This window comes from Squalius cephalus, assembly GCF_949319135.1.
Source record: "Squalius cephalus genome assembly, chromosome: 20".
Classification (NCBI taxonomy): domain Eukaryota; kingdom Metazoa; phylum Chordata; class Actinopteri; order Cypriniformes; family Leuciscidae; genus Squalius; species Squalius cephalus.
Window position 1 is genome coordinate 10,052,534 of NC_137141.1, and position 21,613 is coordinate 10,074,146.

Below are 21,613 nucleotides of genomic sequence, written 5' to 3' on the forward strand. Positions count from 1 at the left end.
CTCACGGGCGCCTCTATGATTAGTGTCTGTTATATTTGCTTCTCTTACTTATTGAATCCAGACAATTGGGTGATGAAAAAATGATTAAAATTAAGATACAATTTATAGAAAACGAAATTCACTTTAAAAAAAGGTTTCTACTAAACAAAACTTAATGAAGTGGTCAAAATCATGTCTGACCCACTCCATATCCATCTCTCGATATAATGCATCTTATCTTACTCATGCTGTTCACTTTTCATATTCAACATAGATTGAAAAAACTACATTATAATATTTTAACAAATATGATACTAAATGAGATTATTTAATGTCTACAACAGTATAGTAGGCCTATAGACTCTATTTGTACAAATTGCTGCACGTTAATGTAATTAAATGAAACCTTGTAACGAATTCACACTGTAGACTGTGTACAGTTGAGACACCTTAAATAACTTGCGTTCGCAGCAAGCACAAGTTGTGATTTTTGCTGTGCACTTGCATATTAGTGTCAGCTGGGAAGGAAATATAGAGACCAGACCTCTTGGAACTTTAATTGAATACATAGCGTTGGTAAAGCATACTGAAATTACATCCCTACAAATGTATTAGGCCCTACTGAAAATAAATGTATCGAATTTAAGCAAAGTAGCCTAAATGTTAAGACTGTAAGCCCTTTACTTTTTTTACGTAGCCTAAAGGACTCTTATAGCCGACTTTGGGTTAATTTAATTTGTAGAGGATTTTTTAACTCAAACATTAACACTGAAATAAATTAAACTAAATTATTGTAATTTTTTGGCACACCACGACGAGTGGCACTATGCATTGTTCTAAAGCCAGGTTTTATTCTGGCATGTTGAATTTGTGTTCAACAAATGCGACGGCGCGTTCATTTGAATGAAGAGCGTTTCTCGCTCGTGTGAGCGAACACACACTGGAACGTTAGGCCGTATCGCAACGAGTGAATAGTGGCCGAGTGGTTGAACTTACGTTACGATCATTTAGATGACACGGGTTCGAATCCCGAACTAACTTGGACTACTGGTGTTTTTATATTAGCCTATTAATGCATTTTATAGTCTATTGTTGATGCAGAGAGATTTGTCTTCTAAAACATTTTTTTTGCCTATTTACAAAATAAAATCGCCATGCATTTCCATTTTACACTAAGGAACAAATATTATACAATGACTTTACTTCTGTAGCCTATAATAATTCATATATATGACGTTTAAACGACAAACAATAAAATCAGAACCAGTATTCTGTTGCGTTCATGGTTCCAGTGGCAGTAATGCATCCACGGCTTTTCAAAATGTCACAAAGCGTTTTGAGATTGTTTTGAATTAAATATTGAAGTTTATAATTTGTTTGGCACGACGAGTGGCAAACTCTTTGTTTTGTTTTGCAAACTCAGCTAGCCTGTGGGGGGTTTGGAGAAGGCAATACTTTGCTTTATCGTGGGGGTGCAGGACAGAGGTGTTAATGTTCCGTCTTTCATATGGAGAGTGTCGGAGCCAGCCTGATGAGCAGGCAAAGGCAAAATTCTTTTAAGGATTAATCTCAAAATCTCCAAAAGTCCATAGCCTATGTACAGTAGGCCCTATATCTTATTAAATTATATATTGTAGTTTTATTGATTGTATAGGTTTTCCACAAACAATTTAAATTTAGCAGATACAGAGCTCTTTTATTGGCGACCCACCTCGTTTTATTGTAAGGTGAATTCAGCAAGGCATGTTGTATCTTTGAAGGAACAAAAGCTATTTGTTACAGTTTTTTCTTTCGTGATTTGTGTGGATGACACACAGCGACATATACAGTATTATCAGCTGTATGGTGTTTTTTTACGCTGAAATGCTTAATTTCGAGAAAGACCCACCGCGCGCAGTGAGGGAGACCAAACTTACTAAAAAAATATCCAGCGCGAGAGAGGCAAAGAAAAACGCCTGTTCTTAATTTATGTTGCTTTGAACTTTTTCCGTTTTGTACCGTTTTAATTTTTTAATTTAGCTGCAATTTCTTTGACAATAGAAATTTAAAATGTTGCAAGAATAGGCCTAAGATTCTGTGTTTCTTATTTTGCATCACAAAGGGAATAAACTCTATCGATGCAACCCTGTTTAAATAAATAAACTGTCCCGACACTTTATTCATATCTTAAAATGTGCGATGGGTTTTCAAACTTAATTAATTTTATTTTTATTTTACATTTTCATTGTTTATTTTTTAATTGAAAGCAATACTGTATTGAAAGTATTTTTCTGATTTGTTCGATCTGTTTTGAAAAATGTCTTCCGTTGATATGGCCGGGTATACTGTCAGTCATCTCAATCTCGTGAATGATTCACACACACACAAAAAAATAATTTAGCAGATTAAAGACGAGCTTCATCATCTTCATTTTCTGGTGCGATCGACTGACAGTCTTCCTTCATCAGATGTGTCGTCTTTGCAGCGGGAATGTAGCAAATTTATGTTGTAATGTACAATTGATAATTAAACAAGATGATTGACTTTAATAAACCGATACATATTTAAGCATCAACAACACTGTCGGCTACACTGAGATTCGATCTCAGATCGTTTGAAGCTCCGAGAGGCTCTTGTTAATGCTTTGACCACAGAGCTACCGTCTGAATCGCCAACGTCTACTATTTTCTCTGTTTTAAAAGTTTGTAACATGTAAGGCTATATTTAGTTCTGAATATAACAAAGAATGCTTAAACCGACTACATCGGTTAGGAGCTGCAAGTCCTGAAAATGTTTTAATTTCACGGTAAATTATTTTAATTTATTTCACTGTTATGTTTCAGTTAATAAATCTACAAACACATTAAAATAACACGAAGAAAATGACAAGTAACCTATTGACATAGCCTTTCTAAATTATAGAAAAACTGGGCACACAATGTTAACGTGTGTCTACTTTGTTTGAATTTAATGAATTTGAATTCGTTTAACCACAATATTTATCTTGAATTTATCTGTGACCTCAGCTCAAATTACTGCCGCGGCAGATTACGTCATAAAGAGAATAAACTGACACTTTTCAAAGTCTGTGATTACAGCGCCACTCAGCGGTAAAAGGCAGCAAATACACATCCCAATTTTGCCGCCGCGGGAACGGCGGCGGTAAAAGTCTCATTCTGGTTGACCACCATCTGTATAATGCTCACACTTGCTTTGCTTAGAGCCTGCATCAACGGGGCATAAGCATTTGCTGAATAATATGTTCATTGAATAAACCTGACTTTACACATGTTTATATAATGCTCACACTTGCTTTGCTTAGAGCTCGCAACAACGGGGCATAAGCATTTGCTGAATAAACCTGACTTTACACATGTTCATACATCGCTCACTCTTGCTTTGCTTAGACCCGCATCAACAGGGCATAAGCATTTGCTGAATAAACCTGACTTTACACATGTTCATACATCGCTCAGACTTGCTTTGCTTAGAGCCCGCATCAACGGGGCATAAGCATTTGCTGAATAAACCTGACTTTACACGTGTTCATACATCGCTCACTCTTGCTTTGCTTAGAGCCCGCATCAACGGGGCATAAGCATTTGCTGAATAAACCTGACTTTACACATGTTCATACATCGCTCAGACTTGCTTTGCTTAGAGCCCGCATCAACGAGGCATAAGCATTTGCTGAATAAACCTGACTTTACACATGTTCATACATCGCTCAGACTTGCTTTGCTTAGAGCCCGCATCAACGAGGCATAAGCATTTGCTGAATAAACCTGACTTTACACATGTTCATACATCGCTCAGACTTGCTTTGCTTAGAGCCCGCATCAACGAGGCATAAGCATTTGCTGAATAAACCTGACTTTACACGTTCATACATCGCTCACACTTGCTTTGCTTAGAGCCCGCATCAACGGGACATAAGCATTTGCTGAATAAACCTTACTTTACACATGTTCATACATCGCTCAGACTTGCTTTGCTTAGACCCGCATCAACGGGGCATAAGCATTTGCTGAATAAACCTGACTTTACATATGTTCAGCTGTCACGCTTCTCACTTGCTGTAAGAAACCTGCCTTTACATGAGAAAAACCTGTAAGTAACATATTTTTGTTCCCTGTTACTCAAATGCTATCCACAAATTACATGAAGTTTTAAGGTTAAACTGTTATTTTTTGTTATTATACAGTACGTTCTGTTCAAATGTTATACTCAAATGTTCAATTGTTCAATAGTTTCAGTGTTATCTGTTTGTGGCGTCTGTTTGTTACGTTTGTCTTGTCCTGTCTACCCACTCTGAGCCTGCACCTTGACGTGGTGAGTGGGCTTCTAACTAAGCCAGGCTAGATGTTGAGAGTTAAAGCCAAGATGCTGGTCATCTTTTCTCTTTTTCAGACATGCTGGTGGTTGCTGTTTCCAAGTTTTTCCAGTAACTAACATTGCTAAGTATGAAAGAACTTTTAACTCAGATTGAGGACAGTGAAGAGCAGCACACATACAAAACACACATACAAAGTTTAGTTATACTTAGTCACTTGGCTTGGCTGTTAAGCAATTAAGTGAGATGAATTATTTTCTCAGCTATGTTATTATTATGTCATTGCTATTACAGGTGTAATAGATCCTGGTGAACTTCTACTGCTGCAGCATCAAGAGCATCCTCACCAATTGTGTCACAGTATGGTATGGCCAACAGCTATGCCTCTGACTGGAACGCACTGCAGAGGGTGGTGAAAACTGCCCAACGCATCACTGCTTCCTCACACCCCTCCATCAAGGCCATCCAGGGCAAGCGATGCTTGAGTAAGGCGCACAGCATCACCAAAGACTGATCTCACCTCAACCAGACTGTTCACCTCATTCTACTCCAGGATGCGTTAAAGGTCTCTATGCACCCGGACCAGCAGGTTCAGAGGAAGCCCACCGACACCACCTTGCCTGTGCCTGATGAGCTGAACCATGTCCATGGGGCTGCTTTGACAGGGGCAACAAGGAGGTAGCCATCAACGTTGTTTTGTCAGTGTCAGTACACATATTTTAACACACAAAAGTAACTTGTATCGGGCCATTGATTTCTTTCTATCCAAACAAAAAAAGTCTATGCAGATATACAATAAAACACAAATTAATTGATCTTATCTGTTCATTGAAATAATATGACAATATAGGTATTACACAAGGTTAATTTATTATTTTATTCTCTCTTACGGTCAGTGATAAGACAATGTAGGTACAAGGTTAATTTATTATTTTATTCTCTCTTACGGTCAGTGATAAGACAATATAGGTACAAGGTTCATTTATTATTTTATTCTCTCTTACGGCCAATGTGTTGCTTTCAATATTTGACTTTAATCTAAATTATACTATAGCTACATGGCTTACCTTTGTTGTTAGGCATGGTGTAGTGCTACTTCAGTGCAGCTGTTAGTATTTTTGAACCTATGTCAGTCCCTCCAGGATTTCACGATTTTTTTGTGTGATTTTTGCGATCAAAATGACTGATTTTGTGGTGGTAATTTCCAGAAATTTGTGAAAAAATTTGCGATTTTTATTTTTTATAATTAGGACATCACATTTACCATAATAGTATTATGTCAGATGCACAATAGTCATACATGACACAAATCACAAACAAAATGCATAAAGCTTGTTTATTTTGGTCTAGTCAAATTAACTTTTAAAACAACCTATGGGCAATTTTTCTACCTTTGTAAATATTAACAGCAGGTGTAGTAATTTATACTGTAGAACTGTGTAAATCAAATTCAGTAATTCATAATCAAATTCACAATCAGTGGATAATTTACGTTTTTTTTTTTTTTAAATTGTGCTGTACTGTTGTTGCTTGATTAACATTAAAGGAGAAGTTCACTTTTAAAATGAAAATTCTCTCATCATATACTCACCCTCATGTTGTTTCAAAGCTGTATGAATTTCTTTCTTCTGCTGAACAGAAAGGAAGATATTTAGAAGAATGTCAGTAACCAGACAGTTTTTGGGTCCTATTGACTTCCATAGTAGGAAAAAAATATACTATGGAAGTCAATGGGACCCAAAAACTGTCTGGTTACTGATATTCTTCTAAATATCTTCCTTTCTGTTCAGCAGAAGAAAGAAATTCATACAGCTTTGAAACAACATGAGGGTGAGTATATGATGAGAGAATTTTCATTTTAAAAGTGAACTTCTCCTTTAACAACACTGACAACAGCAGGTAAATTAGGTTACTGTCACTTTAAGAACTACTACAGTAATGACAAACGTCCCAATCAGTTATTACTACTGATTGTTTTACGTAAATACTCGCCAAGATGAATATTTTGAAGTAATTGTAGCTATGTGTATTTGTTCAAGCGCTATAAAGAGAATTCAATACTCTAATGCTGACAGGCGGTGACACGCAGTCACACACACACACACACACACACACACACACACACACACACACACACACACACACACACACACACACTGCAGTCAGGCAGTCACTCAGTCAGAGACAGACTGTCACTCGACTGGCTGAAATTAGTTCTCTTTCGTGGTATACTGCACTTTTAATAATTATTTTTAGTCCCATCAAGCATATCATACCATTCGTGATGTCATTCAATCATGTTAAACGCGTTAATAAGTTTGCCGTAGCCTATACTGCCCAATGAAAACTGTTCGGATATCGGCTGATTCAGCTACATAGCCGGATATAAAAAAAAGAAAAAAATCTTTTCAATTGAGTGATTATAATTTAATGTTTTGTGAGGTCTTTTTCATTTTTGTGATTATTTTGCGGTTAAATTAGGAATTATGCAGGATCGCAAAAAAAATGCGACATTTTGTTGATTTTGTGTTGTATTCAGCAATCGCGGAATCGCGAAAAACTGGAGGGACTGCTATGTGGAAAGAAAAATGGAAAGGGCAACCATTAGTTATAGATGTTATTGGTGAAATTCGTTATTGTCCATCTATTATCTATATGTTATTTAACAGGCCAAAGCAGACGCTTTTGTCCAAAGCGATTTACTGAATAACTTTTTTATATGACTGATTCGTCCATTTCTCTTGCGATGTAGATAACAGTTAACGCTATTTTGTGGTTATATTCGGCGACCATTAACGTTATACAACCATCATGTGCATCAATTAACTATGTTAATTATGTGCCCAGCAAGCACGTTATCTTTACCAATGCCTAATTTCAACATGCTTAACGTTAAATGATATTTAAAATATGCGCTCCCTGGGCGGTTAAATAAATATGACTTATTTAACTTACATTCGACTTACACTTACACTTACACTTACAGTTTAATTAATAATGTTAAAGGTACTGTAAGTAGGAATTTCTCCCATCTAGTGGTGAAATTGTATTTTGCATTCAAACGAATAATGCTCTCCAGCGCCTCACTTTTTCAAATGCGCGTTGCATCTACGGTAGCCGTTATGTAACAAAAAGCTATGACAGGATGTCTTATAATAGCACTTCGAGTTTTTCTTCCTGTGAACAGGTTTGTTATTTAAAACAAACTGAAACTTGAAACAATGAAAAAATAATGTTACAGTATGAATTACTGACTGTGAAAAACATTAACTAAGGTAATTAGTAGTAATAAAGCCTTCTTTACTCGTTATATTTTTTGAAGTACGTGCATTGTTAGATATCATCATCATCATCAGAGCCTTCTCTAATGTTACTTTACTCAATAGCTGCTATTCATCAAAGAGCCTGTTTAACTTTTACTATAAATGTTCTTCTGTCTATATAATAAAGTACACAACCAAGCAATGAAAAAAAAGCTTGTAATTAAGACCGTAACATTGACTTACCTGTCGAGAAGAAAGCAGGCAACTTCAGCTTCTCTTTTAAAAGCTTTCTCCTGCATTAGCTATCCCGACATTAACCCTTGTTTTTGTAATCTCCGGTCACGTTTCATTTTACGGTCTATTTTGGACTTTTTCGACGACGAGGACTCCTTATCCTGTGACTCAGCATATGTATGAATGAACGGTGTATAAATAACCGTACAGTGCAGCCTTTTAAACTTGCAGTGACAAGCGCCTTTCTCTGCTCTGCTCCTCCGCTTCTGCTGACTTCAGTCACGTGACGCCTGGCTCTGAACGAAAACGCGTTGGTCTAGTACTTTTTGTCCCTCTCTGCTATTATAGTTTTTCAAGATGGCGGAACTACATGGAAGCCTCCGTGGACCTACCTGTCCCATGTATATAAAGATAATAAATTCTTCGTTTACGAGGATTAGTCTGATCATTGGCAAAGGTATTTGTACATCATTGAGGGCATATTTATTAATAAAAATATTGATTTTAGATAATAAAATACCTAAAAAGCTACACACAGTCCCTTTAACTAGCATTTAGTTAGCAATAATTAACCTGTGCCTAGTATGTTATCTCCTTACATATACCTATTGGGTATAAATTCATATCACAAGTTCTTGAATATAATTTTACATAATTCCTTAATATTATGCATTAACTTAATATGGCGTACTGGCGTTAAATTTGAAAATAAATACTATGCAAAATGACAAAATAACTAATCAGAAAACGTACCAAAAGTTGCTGCTCCTCTTAGCTCATTGATTCAATGATTCAGATAGACAGAAAGGATTTCTCTTGGCACCGCTACTACAAGACTTATAACTGTCAGACAGGTTGCTCACGTCACATCTACGTCATCAAGCTCAGTTTAAATCTGCACAGTACGCTCGGCCATCAGGAAGTGAGTGCTTCAAATTTGCTTCACTTTTCTCCGTTGAAACCTATGGGGTCGTTGTGTCCAGTTTATATACTATCTATGAGATTGAGGGGACTTAGCCAAAATTGTGAATGTTTACAACTCTCATGCCCCTCCCCACTACCACGAGCACCCTCCCATCGATTCCGTGCTCGTCAGTGCGTGTGCACCAGATTTTCTGTGAACACAACCATCTCTTCAGCATCGAAGCATCATTTTCTTTTCCTTGGTTATTTTAGACCTCCTTGCTCTGGTTGTTAACCAAGGAATTGGAAGCTTGTTAGTAGATTTCCTCTCCGCCATCACGCTTCGTACAATCCAACACACCTGCGAACTTCAGGCGTGTGCATGTGATATTGTAACGTGTGCGAGAGGGGAGGGGGGGATCTGTGGCGTGTGCACAAACTGTGATGAGCCTTGCGCTGATTGGACCAGAAGAACCGGGTTTTTTTACCTGGATTTTTGCAAAACAAATAACGCGGGTTTTTTTCTATAACCGGCTGATTTATGTTGTTCTGTCGGAGCATAGTGTCGGTTTCAGTGAATATGATAAAAAAAAACGGCAGCTTTAACATGATAATAAACAGATGGCTGACTTTTTTGACATGACATGGTTAGATTCAGTTAGTAAATATCATATTACAGGGTTTTTCCTGGCTCAAAACAAGGCAGAGGTGGTAAAACCGTGATCATATTTACTTATCGTATTTTATTAGTAAGATAATTAGATTTTTAATTTTGGAAGGCTATTATATATTGTCTTTCCCACTAGGGGTGTGACGGTTAGTATATAACTGTGAGACCGACGGTTATAGTTGAACACCGTCATTAGAACTCTATAACCACCAAAACAGTGTTATTAAAATATTTTTACAAACATTTCTTATCATAGAGAATGTTTAAATACTAATTAAAAACAATTGTTAACAGTCTGTGTCATTAATGGTCTACGTCGTTTCCAACTGTATTTGATTCTTTGCCAAGTAGCCTACCAATGCAAGTTTTGTTTTGTAAATCGTCAGACATGATTTTTACTACTTCATTAAGTTTTTCTTTGTAGAAAGCCTTTCTTTAAAACTAATTTCATTTTGTACAAATTGTATCTTAATTTTAATAAATGTTTCATCAACCAATTGCATGTATTTAATAAATAAAAAGCAGATATAGCAGACAATATAATAACCGGCGCTGGTGTGCCGCGTTCACTTGCATTGCATTGTGAACTAGAGCGCATCTCATCGTAAATGACTGAAACTCAGCGTAGGCCTATGCCTCATACATTAAGCATTAAATATCTTTGCTGCATCCTTTCTAGAACAGACAAGGGCTTTCTCGCGGCTCGCATCAGCAGAGCATTGCATCGTCCATAGACCGTCACCACAAAACAATCACACGGGCGGGTGCGGCTTAGAAATTTGGATAAAAAAACCGGTGCGGATGATGAGTGCGGTTGCGGGTGAAATAATACCCCATCTGCGTATCTTTATCGATAACATTGATTATTATTATTTTTTAATTTAGGCGATGTCTGCTCCTTTATTCAAACTAAGTTGTCCTATACAGACGAACGTCGCATGTGTCCCCCCCCCCCCCCCATGGTTATGTTACGAACCGTCACATTTGACTCACGTCATAACAGTCATCACTAATTCTGAAACGGCACACCCCTATTTCCCACATTATTTGCGTTGGTGGACCGTGGGACCTGTAGGGGGGTCCGGTGGCAATGCGACCCCGGGAGAAATTTTTGTACAATTTAAAGATAAAATTATTAATATAGAGCACTTTTAGAGTTCAAAATAAATAGCTCCAACCCATGTTCAGTGTGCAAATTGAACAAAGGAAGTCTGTGCATTGACTTGTACCTGAACTTTAAAGGGGTCTCTAGGGCATGTGCGCTAGAGATGTGCAGATCAGCTCTAACTTCACCTTAATCTGCTGTTAAAAATAAATCATCCACACGCCAACCGCTCAAACATATGATATTCTCTGATTTAGATATCTGCACCTGATCATCACATTACAATTATTAAAATTCTCAGTGTTAAGCATGATGATATGGTAACATAATATGGTCACACTGAAGTAGGCTGATTTAAAATGAAAATGTATTTAATATAAAAGTTCTAATAGCCTAAAAAGAGGCTTTACTCACTTCAAACTTAAATTGTCACTGTTTCATTACATCACTGTTGGAAAATAATCAGCAATATTTAAAAATGTATACGATATTTAATAGGGAGCCAATGCAGTGTTGACAGAACGGGGCTAAAATGGTCATACTTTCTGGTTGGGCTGTCACTTTTGAGAAAAATCAAATTCGAAGGGATATCAAATATCATGCAATGTATTCGAATATCTACGTGCCCACCCCCCCCCCCCCCCCACCCCCAATAAAAACAAAACAAAACAAAACACTGTAATGGAGATTCAATCACAAATTTATTAACAGTCTGACTGTCATAAACAGGACTCAGGCCATAGCCTGTTTGGAATTTTTTTTTCTTAACTTAATGTTTGAAACAGCAGGTTATCAACTTAATCTATATATGAAGTGCCACTATGCATAGCCAATCACAACATTAGGCTACATGGAAAAAAACAGAATCAGAACAGGCACAAACAATAACGTGACAACTTAAACAGCAGCAGGAGTAAGGCCTATAGCCTAGCCTAATTAATTTCTTAATATTGTTTGCTAGAAACACCAATCTATCAACTTGATCTGGATCAAGTGCGGCTCTCTTTTTATTGACGATGTTCCCCGCGGTGTAGAACACATGTTCGGAGCGCACAGACGAGCCTGGCACACACAGGTATTTGCGCGTCAGTGTTGAGAGAAGTGGGTATTTGTTGCAGCCTGTGTCTCTCCACCAATGCAGCGTGTTGCTGTCTGCGGGGAGAGGAGGTTCAGTCATGTAGTTTTTGAGCTCCTGGATACCATTAGTGTTGCGTGTGGCCGAGTCGATCGATTTATACATGTCCCCAAACAAGCTTCCCATGGCACCTAAAGCCGTCGGTCTCACATTCAGCTTCCTTCAGCTCCTGAGATAAGCTTTCAATTACGAGGTGTTTCTGCCCAGGCGAAAGGTGAACTAAGCGGCTGAACCGGGGGTCCAGAACCGCTTTATTGAGAAGCATCCATTCGGTGTTGTTTTCACTGTAGCGCGGTTTGAAATTGTCGACCATCCTCGCTAAGAATGGATGGAAATAATAAAATGAATTATTTTATGATTATGATTGAATGATTGTATCTGAAACTAATTGTTTTGAATAGCTCGTGTTATTAACTGTCATATTTCGATAGGTTATATTAATAGGCTTGGGAAATTAGGCAGTTAATGTTAAGCATTAGCCTGTGCTAAAAGGAATAAGGAAAAGAAGACACACCTACCTTTCATTTCTTTGATAGCTGCTCTCTATTGCGTCAGGAGCGGTCAGCTGAGAGAGCATAACATGTTGTAGAGGGAGGATGGCGAATGCTGTAGGGTAGGCATCGGTGGAGAGGGCCCGAGTTGCAATTTTGAATGGTTTCAGTGTGTCTTTTAGTTGTTCAACCACAGACCACTCCGAAGTGTTCCAAGTTCCAAGTGAGACATTTTCTTTTCAAAAATGACCGCGGCTGCTTGCTGTTCGGAGGCACGGCAGATCATGTCATACGTCGTGTTCCATCTCGTGGCGCAGTCATTTATCAGTCTCGCCTTTTTTAATTCCGAGAAGCTCCTGCTTTGCCTCCAACAGGCAGCAGTCAGCAGAAGACTTTCCAAAATGAGCTGCTGTCTAAGGCGAGAAAGGGCAGTATCAATAGCCCTCACCTCTAGTCCCTTGCGCACGGCTAGGTTTAACGTGTGTGTTAAGTAAGGTACATCTATGAGACCTAAATTGTGTACGGCTTTCACATAATTTTGCGCATTGTCTGTGGTGACCGCTATTACTGCTTCACGGGATATATCCCAGTCGTCCAGGGTGTTGCTGATGCTCTCTGCGACATGGGCAGCTGTGTGACTTCCCCTTAGCTCTTTCGTACAAAGAACGAAATTCTCTAGGTCCCATGTGTCTGAAATGAAGTGAGCTGTGATTGTCACGTAAGCATGTGAGGCCAGTGATGTCCACCCGTCTGTAGTTCGAGCGAGTTTCTTGTTCTGCAATAAGGTCTTAATGTTTTCTCGTGTGGCGTCATACAACTTTACTGTGCGGGCTGACATAGTGGTGTGACATGGAATTGTGTATCGTGGCTCCAGTTCCATTATGAGGTCCTGAAACCCGTCTCCCGAAATTACACTTATAGGTCTTATATCCCTGCAAATAAACCTTGCCATCTTATCGGTGATGGCCTTTACCCGTGCATCTGGCAAGGTGCCGACCGGTTTTGCAGGAAAGTATGCAGTCATACGATGTTGGACGCCCGATGCTCTGGCCGTCTGCTGTGTCTCTGACTCCGCTGCCTCATTTGGATGGTTACTCGACAGGTGAGCACGACGATTGGATGTGGATGATGTGCAAGTAAACCGTTTTTTTGCAAATCCGGCAAACTACTTTATCTTTAACGGTTACTTTACCATCTACGGTGTAGAACCCAAAATATTTCCAGACACTACTTTTAAGATGCGTTGGGGTTGTAATTGTCCGCTCAGGCTGGCCGTTCTGTGCGTTATCTTCCATTTTCAAAACAGGGTGGCTATTGGTATTATTTGCTTGATTTGGTCATGGTCCTACGCTACAATACGTCTAGAGTGCCCTCTACTGGATGAGATCGCAAACAATAAAATAAAAAACAAATGGTCTAATCGGGCACTTTAAAAACCGGATAGTTTATTTATAGTTCGATTACGGATATTTCACGTCATGTTCGAATGCTTATTCGAATATCAAATAAAAAGTGAAAGCCCTACTTCCTCGTTCTAGTAAGAACTCTAGATGCTGCATTTTGAACCAGCTGTAGTTTGTTTATTATGCGTGCAGGGCAACCACCCATAATAGCATTACAATAATCTAATGCATGAACTAACTGTTCCGCATTTGTCATTGAGAGCACATGTTGTAATTTAGATATTTTTAAGATGGAAGAATGCGGTTTTACAGATGCTAGAAACGTGGCTTTCAAATGAAAGATTGGTATCACCCAGGTTTCCAACCGTGTCGACGAGCCGCCTTAGTGTTTTAAAAATAGCGATTTTTGATGCTATCATAGAAATGCCCCAAGCACTCCCATTCAAAAGGCAATTTGACCGAAAACGAAAATACGGTCATTCTTAAAAGTGGCGTTTCCATTCTAATTATGCTTTTAAACGAAAGTTTGCCTCGGGTAGATTCCCAAAAAGAACCTAAGTTGCATTTTGGCGAGAGTTACGCTTTAAGAGAGAGATGGGCATGATGCGTTTAGCAGCTTATTTGCATTTTGCACTTTGCTTCAGCTTGATGAGCAGATGTTTCCTGATAAAAAGAGAAGTTAGGCTTTAATTTAACTCCCTTGAGAAGCTGCTGCATCAGTTAACCTGAGATGTCTTTCGAAACTTATTGCCTCTGACAAAAGCTAAAATAAATAAAGCATTCAAATTTATTTATTGTCTTTCCATTCACTTAGTACTCTTTCAGACACTGAAACATCTATATCCTATACAAAGAATCACATGTTCACAGATAATGAAGGCCTTTTTTTTGGATGTCTTTTCATGAGGCACTGAAGAATAGTTCCTGGGTGTGTGTTTAAAGAGGAGAGCATAACCTGCACATTGCTTGTTCTTGTAGGTTAGAATCTGATAGGCTTCCCCCATAAATCTCCCCTTTGAGGTTTGTGAGATCAGATGTTATTAATGCTTCACTGTTCTTTTAATGAAGGACTCTCTGTACGTCTCCAGTGTTTTCGACGGTAAAGGCATCGATAGCGCAGCGAACACCAATGGGACTGGTAAATATTATTTTTGTTCTGCACTCTTAGAAACAAATGTTCTATATAGAACCTTAAAGGTTCTGTCAGACGTTATGTAGAACCTTATAGGGGTTCCTGTCATTTTATCGATTTATTTTATGTAGTTTTAATTCATTTTTAATTCTAATTAAATGTTATGAATTAAACAGCTTGTAAACATACTTTATCACTAGAAAAAATGTAAAGAACCCATAAACATGAAAGTATTAAGCAATCATTTAAGACATTTCTCTTTATGTAGAACCTTTGTGGCATTGAGTCAAGAACCCTAGGGTTCTGTAAGTTTAGTTCTTTTCCATTTTTAGTTGAAAACGGTGGCACCTAAAACTAAACAAGGCAAACTTTTTATGGGTTTTGGCCATTCATTTACACGACAACAGCATTTTGGGGAGCCTGAAAATGCAAACTTTTAAAAACAATACTGTTATCATCTCTGTGTAAACTACAGAAACACAAATTTGTGAAAATGGGTATGTCATACGCATGCTTATTACATGTTCAGTCTATAGGCGCGTAGTTTCTCTTTACAAAGTGTAGTTACATTTACAAAGTGTACAGAACGTACGTTTAGTATAACGTTGTCGTGTAAACGTACCTTCTGTCTTGCCTTAGTTCTAGTTCGTTCATTAGTTGTCATGGTGTCGAATTAGTCCTCACCTGTTCCCTGTTCTGTTGATTACCTTCCTCATGTATTTAGACAGTCTAAGTTCCTCAGTTTTAGGTTTTGTGTTGAAGTTACATTCTACTGTGTATTTCTATATTGTTCCTGGTGTTTATTAAATGTTATTTCATAGTTTTTCTGCATCACGCATCTTTGTTTGGTTCATCACTACAGCTAAACTGGGACAATAGATCCCCATTGAACCCTTTTCTTTCTAAGAGTGTGATGTGATCGTGCTTTTAAAGTGTAGTTTCCTGATATCTTTACTTTTTTTCTTCTTCTCAGCATAACTCTCATCCGAAGCTTTACCCGGGAGATATTCTTGAGTTTCCCGGAAACAGTTACTTTTCTCATTTTGGACTTTACTATGGTGAACGGGACGGAGTTCCTTACGTGGCTCATCTGACCATCAGAGGTGAGTGTGTGTGCGATCTGTTGGTGTGAAATCTGAAATCTCATAACTTATTCTCCCATCATCTCTCTGCAAGATTCAGACACCAAACTCCTCCTTTTCGGCCGAGCTATAAACGCCGCAGTAAAGCTTGACCCGCTTGATGTGGTCGGGAAGAAATACAAGGTAAGAAACTACTTGGATGACAAGCATCCACCTCGAGATTTCTACACTCTCATCAAGCCGGAGATTGATGACATCATGGCGAAACCCATCACCTTTGACATCCTGTTCAACAACAGCGAACATCAGGCCACAATGTTTCGATACGGGGTTAAAAAGTCAGAGCAGGTAAGAAATGTTTTCTAATTCCAAACATGATTATCATCTTTTTCATTGTAGAGTCGACTTATTACACTTGTTCTGGAAAACATCATTGGCAGTTGAGTAACATTTTTGAAAATTGTTTCCAGATTGAAAAAGTCTATTCCAAGATAGTTCCCACCTGGAAAGATTTATTTGAGAAGAAAAAGATTTAAGGGACTCGTGCTGCATGAAGACAAGAGTTCAAGATCATACAAAAACATACTTTCTTTCTTAAATAATTCTTAAATGAAACAAAATATTGGAACTTACTGATGTCAAATATGCAAAATTATTTGAAGTTGCGTACAGTCTGAACAAATGGAAAAACCACAATACTCTTTATTGTATTGAATGTTTTGTAATGTGCATTGAATCTTCTGGTTCAAGTCTTGCATGTCTCCACAAGGAGGCGGCAGACAGTAAAAGTTTATATTGCATTGAACAACAGGTATGATAAAATGTCTTCATTAACCAGCAAAATGTCTTTTACATATTATTTTTTTTAAGTGTCTAACTAATATAACTAATATAGAACTGAAAAAATAAATGACTCTGACCTTTTTATTAATGTAAATGTGATAATCTGCAGATAATCATGTGCAAAAGCCAACAAACTTTTGTCTCATCTCATCATAGTATAGAAATTAAATTGAATGTCTCTGACCTTATGGATTTATACTATAAATGTGATGAATAATGTACAGATTTTCATGTACAAAAGCCAACTAACATTTTGTAAAACTAGAAAGTTATTAAAATGGCTTCCACGAAAACCGAGTCATTTCTGTTCACCCCCCCCCCCCCCCCACCCCCACCCCACACTTTAGTTAAAGCTTCATTTATTTTATAAAAGCCTAATTTTTCAACATGATGATGTTGCAGCAGGGGGCGATTAATCATCATGTTGACTGATTTATGGATAGAATGCATGGAAACGATGACTAAAGAGCCTCTCGTTGCTTTATTTTGGATGATCTCGGTGTTCACTGTGGCATGACGGAAAAGGATGCAGGTGTACAGTATGTGAGAGGGACAGTTCCCTAAACAGAGGGTGATAGAAAAAGGTCATAGGACTAACTATAAAAATCAACATAAAGGGAAGCCTCCCACTCTTATAGGTGCAATCGCTTATGTTGTGCCATGTTGGCTATTTAAAAATCTCATCTAATTATTCAAATCGGGTTTAACACTTAAAGGCTGGGTTTGTGATTTGTCCTAGAAACATTTTTTTTAATGCTGGCTTAAAGTCTCTTCACATCCTGATAGTAATCACATCCTGATAGTAATCACTAAGTTTTGTGTTCTAAGTGTGTGTGAAGTGAAGAAAACGTCCTGCAAAGCTACCTGAAAAACTATGCAAAAGTGTACCTGGACAAAAGCTTTTTTTTTTTAAATGCAAAGGGTCGTTACACCATATATTGATTTGAATTAGTTAATAGAAGTTAAATCATAAATAAATTTAATTTTTTAACATGCCTAAGACTTTTGAACAGTACTGTATGGATAGATGGATAGAATGCTGCCAAGGCAGCATTTCTCATTTTCATTTCATTTAACTTAAATAACCGATATAAAGATAGATTAAATAAAATTATATAGAGTATAGAAATTTAAAAACAAACAAATAAAATGAAGAAAAAAATACTACAACTTTAAAACTAAAAAAAACTAAAATAAAAACAGACTGTAAATGTAAACTAATTCAAAATAGTTACAAAGTCAAGTCACCTTCATTTATATAGTGCTTCTAACAATATAGATTGTTTCAAAGCAGCTTTACAGTGATAACAGGAAATAAAAGAGATGAGATGTGTTTTAGTCTAGATTTGAACTGACAAAATAAAAAGATACATAATTAAAAAAAAGTGTAATAGTATCTCAGTGATACTAAAATCACATATACTGATATTTTCAAGTATTTAAAAAATGTTTACCAAAAAAAAAAAAAAAAAATGGCATGCATAATATTATCTACAAGACTTTGAATGGAGGCTGTATGTTTGGTGGTTAAAACTGAAATAGTTACAAAAAAATTGCGAAGAAGAATAAAACTTAGCAAACTCTAAAATGATTTAGCAGACCAATCTTTCCTGTCCATCTTGTCCCTTTAGATGTTCATTGCTTTTAACAGCTTTTGCACAAAGTCATTGTGATGTACATGTTACTTTGGTGAGTCTTCAGTGAAAGAGTCATACTAACAGGCACTTCAAAAGTCATTTGCATAATTAATTATTCTGAATCTTATTGCCATTAAGAAAGTCAATTAACTCAAACAGTTACAGTGGCAGCAAAAATACACTGTCTGTCACAATGAGTTCTGTGTAATTTAGCTGTCTTGTTGTGTTAAGAATGATACTCTATTAAAAAGTTGTAGGCCTAATATTTAACTGGACTTCAATCACAAGTTTTCCACTTCATGCATTCCGATCAAAGGATACATAATTGTTTATGAAGTAAGCCAATTTATAAGCACACAAAAGACTTTGATAAAGGTAGGGATTTTGTATTACTCATACTCACTGTTTTGACAGCTTCCTTTTTAAATATTATAGAACTTGTGTGAAAATCCTTTCCGGTAATTATATGAAAGTTAAATAAAAGCAAAGAATAAACAGTCGGCAAATACTCATCGGGTATATGCATCAGTTCTTTGTAAGAAATCCATCTGAGAATAGAAAGGATTATCAGAGCAAAAGAAAATCACCAAACCGGAACCCCAGTTTCATCTGTTAAGGTTCTTCTCTATTGTTTGCGATATGAGTGCTAGATTGAATCCCAAAATTAATTTACTGAGCAGCATTAACACATATAACAGCAGAGCTAGAGCTCAAAGAAATCTCTCACGTCACTGGAAATAATTAAACCGGCACACGCAAAAGAAGAAACTATTACTGCTGCTTTTTGGATGAATATAAATAGAACTAATCACTTACACTTCTTATAGCTCCTATAAGCACAAATAATTAAAGATAAAAAAAAAAAAAATTCAGCTTTACACCCAAGATCTAAAAGAAATAAGATAAGAATCACTTTATTCACCAAATGCATCAGCAGATACACAGGAATTTGATATGGCCATCAGTAACACACACACTCAACACACAAACGTATATGCGTGTAGCTACAAAAAGCATGCCTAAAACAATCAAGTCAAATAATAAAATAGTCCAAAAATAGTGCTGGATCAGCTATTCATAAGGGAAATGGCTCTTGGAAACTATTAAAGGGATAGTTCACTTTGAAATTAAATTTTGGTATGTTTTAGCTTACCTAAAGGGCATCCAAGATGTAGGTGTCTTTTTTTCCACAGTAGTTTCAATTTTGATATTTTTAGGTCAAACCGTTCTTGTCTGACAGTCATATCATGCAGGTCTGTGGTCACTGTCTCTATTTATATCGTTTTTGCCTTTTGTAACACAGCCACGTCCGAGTGATCTGAAGGCGCGGGCGCTTCCTATTGTGTGACGTGTGCGCAGACTGGTGCATAGATATATACAATAGATGTCGCCTTGGCTACGGCAGTTCATTGGAACGAGGCGACATCTAGTGTATATATCTATGCACCAGTCTGCGCACACGTCACACAATAGGAAGCGCCCGCGCCTTCAGATCACTCAGACGTGGCTGTGTTACAAAAGGCAAAAACGATATAAATACTGTTCGTTTTCTCACACAAACCACTCGTTTCGTGTCTTAGGCCATCAATGTGTACTTGCGATGGGGAATTGTTTAATTTGGACGATGGGGAATTGTTTTAATTTGGACTCTGTGCATGCTCTTTGAGACAGTGACCATAGACCTGCATGATATGACTGTCAGACAAGAACGGTTTGACCTAAAAATATCAAAATTGAAACTACTGCGGAAAAAAAGACACCTACATCTTGGATGCCCTTGAGGTAAGCTAAAACATACCAAAATTTAATTTCAAAGTGAACTATCCCTTTAAGATGGCGTGAGGTCCTTGTCCTCACCGCCCTGTTCCTTCTTCCTGAGGGAAGCAGCCTAAAAATGTCACTTGCTGGATGGTACTGATCAGCAGCAATTTTAGCTGCCCTCTTCCTGACTCTGGCCTCATACAGGTCGTTAAGTGACAGCTGCCTCTGTCCAGTCAGCCTCTCTGCTGTACGCACAATGCGCTGTAGTCTGACCTTCACCTGGGCTGATGCCGATGCAAACCATACAGTGAATTATATATAGACAGACAGAGAATGCATTGAGTGTTTGAGGACTAATAGTATGGTAATTCACACTGACATGACTTGTTTCAGGATAAATGGACAGAAATGATGAATCAGTACTATCACGCACTCATAAATGCAAACTAAATACTTTTCAGTAGTCAAGTCACCTATATTTATATAGCGCTTTTAACAATATAGATTGTTTCAAAGGAAATTAAACTTAGTAATTAAAGTAGGATAAAGTTATTGTCCAGCTAAAGTTAGTTTTGATTGATTTGACTGATAACAGAAAACCCTTGACGCGCTCCGGCCGCTCATTCGCACAAGAACAGTGCCTGGTGGCTCGAGAACGCAAACCTTGAAATAGATTCCAAGGTGCAAACCTTGAAAAATTTTGTTTAAATTTTGTTAGCGCTTTAAGTAATCAGCAATATTTAAAAATGTATACAATGTTTAATAGGGAGCCAGTGCAGTGTTAACAGAACCGATGGTCATACTTCTGGTTCTGGTAAGAACTCTACAACTCAGATTTCTTCAACTTCAGTACTCTTCAACTCGGAGTACAACTCAGTACAAAGACCTAAAAACTTTACAGTACAAACACCTAAAATAAATTATTCCTCAAATCATGCATCTTGTCTATCTCTAAGAGATCAAAATAACGATTTGGAAAAAAAAATCTCACAGACTTGCATCGAGCCTGAGCCTGAGCCTAAGCCTGATCACTTTTGAATTTGACTATCTAGCAACCTCTCACATTTCAATGTAAAAATAGAGAATGTAAGAATATAGTTTTTTTTCCCGTTGCAAAATGTAAACTACATTGCTGAGCTAAAAGCATATATACAATATACTTTTGTAAAACAATATATATATAGAGTACATTGCAAATCTCATCTACATTCTTTATATTGTCGCAGATGTAATGTAAACTGTATTATCTATTGCTCAGCTCTATAGTTGGATATAGGCTATATTAAAGCCAACTTTTTTCTTTATACATACAGTACACTCACGTAAAACAATATATACTATACATCTATATTTAGCCATACAATGCAACTATCTTATCAGCCAGCTCTTTATATAAAGTTGGTTATATAAGTATGTCCAACTTTGTCTGCATACATACAGCACCATGAAACACTGTGTACTATATAAAAAATCTCAACTGCTTGATTGTTTGTATCCCCACATAACGTTAACTATATTATCACCCAGCTCTATTCTACTAACTTTAACAGGGTTTCTCAAACTCGGTCCTGGAGGGCCACTGTCCTGCACAGTTTAGCTCCAACCCTGATCAAACACACCTGAGCAAGCTAATCAATGTCTTCAGGATCACTAGAAAATCACA

At 37.3% G+C, this 21,613-nt stretch overlaps 1 protein-coding gene across 1 annotated transcript; it reads left to right on the top strand.

The window, feature by feature from the left end:
• Nucleotides 1-14,340: 14,340 nt before the first annotated feature.
• Nucleotides 14,341-19,072, top strand: plaat1l (phospholipase A and acyltransferase 1-like). The gene is made up of 4 exons (XM_079854355.1): nt 14,341-14,633; nt 15,601-15,730; nt 15,804-16,057; nt 16,180-19,072. Exons 1-4 carry the CDS (start codon nt 14,625-14,627, stop codon nt 16,243-16,245), a joined length of 459 nt encoding a protein of 152 aa, XP_079710481.1. The 5' UTR covers nt 14,341-14,624; the 3' UTR covers nt 16,246-19,072.
• The last annotated feature ends 2,541 nt before the right edge of the window (nt 19,073-21,613 follow it).

Bases quoted from the DNA above. Each gene is read 5' to 3' on its own strand.
- plaat1l (XM_079854355.1), top strand. The intron at 15,731-15,803 runs GTGAGTGTGTGT...TCTCTCTGCAAG, and splicing joins GGCTCATCTGACCATCAGAG to ATTCAGACACCAAACTCCTC. The intron at 16,058-16,179 runs GTAAGAAATGTT...AATTGTTTCCAG, and splicing joins GGGTTAAAAAGTCAGAGCAG to ATTGAAAAAGTCTATTCCAA.